At 42.4% G+C, this 5,752-nt stretch overlaps 1 protein-coding gene across 1 annotated transcript; it reads left to right on the forward strand.

Moving 5' to 3' along the window:
• The first annotated feature begins 2,294 nt into the window (after positions 1-2,294).
• On the forward strand, positions 2,295-3,662 carry GCNT4 (glucosaminyl (N-acetyl) transferase 4, core 2). Its single transcript, XM_008936810.1, has one exon. The coding sequence runs from the start codon at positions 2,295-2,297 to the stop codon at positions 3,660-3,662; it is 1,368 nt and encodes a 455-aa protein (XP_008935058.1).
• The last annotated feature ends 2,090 nt before the right edge of the window (positions 3,663-5,752 follow it).

Raw genomic sequence — 5,752 nt, forward strand, 5'->3', positions numbered from 1 at the left:
CTTGTTTTGTGCTTTCTGCCTCCAACACTACGTGACTTCTTGCAAATCTCTATATAACTCTAGGCTACACCAAGCTCCAGTGATCTAGATTGGTAGTTTCAGGCAGGGAAGCATGACACAGTGGCCACAGTGGTTCTTTTGTAGTGTTTGGTTTGGCTAGAAACAGAACGTTTGCCACCAGGTAGAGGCTCGACAGGGCTACCATAGTTAAAAGGGTTATCTGGAGCAGTGGAGGGTACGCTTTTTTTCTCCCTTTCCTTTTTCTTTGTCCAGGCTCTTTTTTGCCTTTTGGAAGGAGGGAGAGAGAAAGGGAAGATTTGCTCCCTGGATGAGGCAATCCCTGTTCAGCCAGGAGTGGTAGGGCTTGTCCCTGGTAACCAGGGAGACCACTGGACAGAGGCACAGGGCAGGCTTCACAGAGATCACACCATACAGGTCTTCTCCAAAAAAAACCCCAAAACCAAGGACAAGTGAGCTGTGATCCCCGCCTCGGGGCTTCATCACATGGCTGGAAGCCTGGCTTTGCTTAGGAGTGGCTTTTCAGAGAGACTTTTCTTCCTGGAACATGAGTACAGGAAGGAAGTAGATAAAGGAGAGACCTGGATTAGATGTTAAACTGGAATTAGATTGGAGAAGTGAAGGTAAGCACCTGCTGGGTAGAGGGGAAGGTGGGATTTTTGGCTTCATGGGGAAATAGATCTGTTTTTTCTCTTTCTTTTTTAGCATACCTGGAGGCTGTTTGTAAAACCTGCAGAGTGCTGCTGGGCTCTGGCTTCTACCAAACAGGTACATGCTGGTTTGCCATGCTCCCTGCCCCAGTCTATACCAGGCCCCACCAGGTGAAACAAAAATGTGGCATTTCCTGCTATTTTCTATTGCCCCTAGAAGAGAAATATCAAGGAGAAAGATGCACAGGGAGAGGGAAGGTCAGGGAGAATGGACTAATGAAGTATCCCTGCCTTGACAGGCTGCGTTTTACCCAAAGATACACCTTTCAAGACCTGACATTAGTGGGAATGTGAAAGATGACCAAGTTAGTTCTGCAGCAAATGTTGCACATTTACATGGGATTAATGTTGTACTTTACATGGGATATATCAGATCTGCAGACATCTGAGCCACCTCTGGTGGCCCCACCATTCTATTCACTCTTGAGAATTCTGTAACAGCCTCTGAAAACAGAATAGGAGCTGTTTCATTTGGAGACAAAGCAGGTCTTAAGAGTTTAAGCTGAGTAGAACTAAGTGTAATGCAGCACCTGGATGTGGACTCCAATTTAATTTTAATTCAGGAATAGCAACAATGCTGCTTACACTTAGCTGCTAAAGCAAAGCTATATGGACAGAGGATCACTGTATTTGGCTTTTATAGGGGTAGTACCTCAGCTGTTAAGTTGCTATACAGGAATGTTATTGAGTACCCTGCTGAATAAAAAGGGGCCGTGTGCATGCTTTTGGGTCACATCTGAGGTTGTGTCATATGGCAGAGAACAGGACAGATGCGCTATTGCTAGCTAGTACTCCTCCTGCCTTCAAAAGGTTACATTATATACTCATTCCAGTGGATAAAAGTGCTATGTCTTCATCCTTGTCACTCTTCAGGGCAGATTAGCAGTATTTTCCAGAAGAAACCTGGACACAGAGAGGACTTTGGGTTTGGCAGACCCTGATGGAAGAAGACAGGAAGGAAATCCATTTCCCCTTGCACATCTTCATGAATCAGTCCCAGTGTTAGAAACAATGAGGATCCTCTGGAGGATCCTCTGACTGAGTTCTAAAGTATTCAGTTTAATGCTTCATTTTAAAAAAACATTAATACCTATCACTAAGCACACATTCTTTGCAGACTCGCAAGAGATCCCCTTGCTGCTTCCATCAAATCCCCTGGAGTTACTCAGGAAAATAAACAATCCTTCCTACTCATTTAGAGGACAGTAATGTTTCTGTCAGTGCAGGGGTTGCTGTACTTCAATTTGTGACTCATAATAAATTGAGAAAAGGTTTGGAAAGTAAACAGTAGGAGTCTTGTTCCAACACTCTTATTTAGCTGGAAATAATCTGAAATTCAAGTTGATTCATTGCCTTTAGTCAGCTAACTCAGGGGAATGAAGTCTTTGCCTATTATTGTGGTATTAACATGATGGTGATGAAGAAGAAGCTGTAGATATCCAGTGCCCTGTCTTGCTAAGGTGGTGTTCATGCTGTAGACTGATTGGTGTGCGCATCTTTGTTAGAAGCTGGAATTGTCTCTGATGCTCTGTTCCTAATTTAAATGAACATCTGTTTTCTTGCAGAATGAAGAGACGCAAGTGTCCCTACAAATGTCCCTCAAGAAGGAATATCCTGATCCTGTGTGTTACCGGGTGGCTGATTGCACTGCTGAAACTCCTTCATGTCGAAAGACACTTTTTACCCTCTAAGGGCATTTATTTGGTTGAGCACTTCTTGAGCACTTCCTCGTATGTTAGAAACAGATATTCCTACCTTAGAAATGAGTTCCAGTATGAAATTAATTGTTCATCAATATATGAACAAGATCCCCATGAAATTGGCAAGAGTTTAGAGATAAGAAGAAAAGAGATAATTGATTTAGCTGATGAAGATGTCATAGCAATGACAAGTGCTTGTGATGTCTATCGTTCACTTAGGAAATACCACCTAAAACTTGTTTCTCCAGAAGAGGAGAGCTTTCCAGTCGCCTATTCTTTGGTTGTTCATAAAGATGCAGTAATGGTAGAACGGCTTATTCATTCACTGTACAGTCATCAAAATATTTACTGCATCCATTATGACCGAAAAGCAGCAAAAAGTTTCAAATCTGCTATGAACAATCTAGCTAAATGCTTTCCCAATGTTTTCATTGCGTCAAAATTGGAGACAGTGGACTATGCGCATATTTCACGGCTGCAAGCAGATTTCAATTGTTTGTCTGATTTGATGGAGTCTTCAGTCCCCTGGAAGTATGTTATTAATTTGTGTGGCCAGGATTTCCCTTTGAGGTCAAATTTTGAGTTGGTTGCTGAACTGAAGAAACTTAGTGGAAGAAACATGCTGGAAACCATGAAGCCAAGCAGCAGCAAAAGAGAACGATTTACTTATCATTACGAACTTACAAAAGTGCCTTATGAATACATACAGATGCCTGTAAAAACCAATGTTTCCAAGAATCCACCACCTCATAATATTGAGGTATTTGTAGGCAGTGCCTATTTTGTTTTAAGCCGAGCATTTATTCAATATACCCTTGAAAGTTCTCTTGCAAAAGATTTTTTTGAGTGGTCAAGGGATACATACTCTCCAGATGAACACTTCTGGGCCACTCTTGTACGCGTTCCTGGGGTCCCTGGGGAAGTTCCAAGGTCAGCCCAGGACATAACAGACCTACAAAGCAAAACTCGTCTGGTGAAGTGGAATTATCTTGAAGACCATTTGTATCCTCCCTGCACTGGTACACATCTTCGCAGTGTCTGCATCTATGGGGCTGCAGAATTAAGATGGCTTATGAATTATGGGCACTGGTTCGCCAACAAGTTTGACTCCAAAGTAGACCCTGTCCTGGTAAAATGCTTGGCAGAAAAACTGGCAGAACAACAGAAAGAGTGGGTGTATTTGTCTTCTGATAATTACTTTCTGCAGATAAATTCTATGAATGCCTCGCTGTAGCAGCACTGTCTTCCCTGCTGTCAGTACTTTCTACTGTTAGAGCATAGCACCTGTGGTTCCTCTGCCTTGACCTGCTGCAGGGTGTTAGTGAGTGAAACGTCCTTTCTGCATAAACTTTGGGGTCCTGGAGAGCCAGGTACCTGTCCATTTATTTATGAAAAGTGATGCCTCATTGATTAACTGTTTTGTAACTCGCCACAATAATCCTGTAATTGTTCTTCAGGGTGATTCTGAGAGGGTGAAATTTGCTTTTGGAATCTCTGCACTGTCTGTCCAAATAGAGTACTTTGGAAACATGTTTTACACCACGTGTTCACATCTTTCCTAAGAAACTCCAGTGTGTTTGTCTGCCTATCCCCTTTTCCTTTACTTTTGTTTTTCTTAAAGATATGAAACGAAGCCTTCTGTATCTGCTACCTCAAGAAAACTGGAAGTGCCCAGCTCACAGATAAAACCAAGAAATCAGCGTGACACCAAATGAGCCATGTGGCCTCACCTGAAGTCCCAAACCTCCCTTGTGGGGGAGCTAGCAGAGAACTCTGCAATGTCAGTATGACTGGATGATATAAAAGAAGGAAGGTCCTTAGATTTTGTGTTGTCTGTAGCATCACCCTCTCCTCCCAGCTCATCTGCGTGTTGCTTCTCCTTCTGTGAAGCATGTGCTCAGGTGCCACGCCTATGAAATCGGTGGTGGTTGATTGAATGCACTGTTATTCTTCAAAGGCAGTATATGAACATGCCCTAACAATGTTCTCCGCTTCCCCATAGAGTAGATATCCGTGCCAAAAGAGGTTGATCTTCATTTCTGTCTCTGCTGGTAGAAATACTCTCCTGTGAAATCACAGTCCTCTTGAGACGGTGTGACTACACACAATGGATAACAAGTGCTATTTCTAATTAGTGTTCAGCAATGGGGTGCTGTGTTGAAATGCAAAACATGCAAAGTTTGGTGATAATCATAAGAATAACCATATTGCAGAAATTAAGACCCTGTGTAGAAGCATCTTTCTGTGCAAGTCTTGTGGCCTTATGCCACCATGATCCCAGGCTGACAGGTGCCTGAGCAAGCCCTAGTTCAGCTGTAGAACAGCTCTTCTCCAACAGCCTCTGATTCCCATGGCCCTGCCAGGCCTCCTGCCAGCAAAGTGGACTGGAAGCCTTCTCACAGCTGGGCTCCCTAAGCTGCAGTGTGAGAGAAGCATTTATTAGTGCAGAATTCTCTGCAGAAACTCTTGCAACTCAGAAATGCCTCTTGGAATTTTGAGGGTTTCTCTGGAATGTTGCTCTGCTACAAGTTGGGTGGTTCCAGTGACACTGGGGTCTGGCTTGCTCCTTGCCACTGTCCTTGTTCTACCCATCTGGCTGGTACTAAGGATCCTCTTCCTACAAGTGACTTCAGGATATCTTGTCTTACTGATCCACAAATTGCTACAATAATGACCATGTCTCATACCCATGAGAATTCTTTGTTTCACATTTGAAAGAACCAAGTAATTTTTTGGTCTCAGTTTTTATTTATAAATTTAGACATGGTCAAGTCATCTGTGGCTTAAGATTGGGGTTGAGAGTCAGGAGTCATGGGTCCTTTCCCCCATTTGTGACACAAATTTCCGGTGTGACTTCAGACAAATTGTCTGAGTTTTATGTTTCAGCTGTAAAATGGGAACAACAATGTTCTGTTATCTTTCTAAGGCACTTACAAACTTATGGGTGTTGCGGCTTGGTTGCACAATACTATTGGCTTATCAAACTGTTTAGGCATTCTGTGGATGCACAAGTCAAGTATTTCTTTCATGTACTGTTTCTGAAATAAATGGGGATTATTTTTAAAGTGTGTGTTGCTTACTTCAGTGACTTGCCATGTCTGGTTAAAAAGGTTAATAAAGGAGGATGTTAGAATCCCAGAGGAGGATCAAGCCACAGCCTTTTATACACATAAATTGATGTTTAATGATACATTGTAAATTGTTTATTTGGTTAAACTAGCTTTTATATACACATCCCCGTTTGTGATTAGAGTGGTTTCCTCTACCACCATTTTATAAAAATAATCCACCAGCGCATTAAACTTAACAAAGTAAATAATTTCA

Source organism: Merops nubicus, unplaced genomic scaffold (genome assembly GCF_000691845.1).
Source record: "Merops nubicus isolate BGI_N331 unplaced genomic scaffold, ASM69184v1 scaffold48613, whole genome shotgun sequence".
NCBI classification, from domain to species: Eukaryota; Metazoa; Chordata; class Aves; order Coraciiformes; family Meropidae; genus Merops; species Merops nubicus.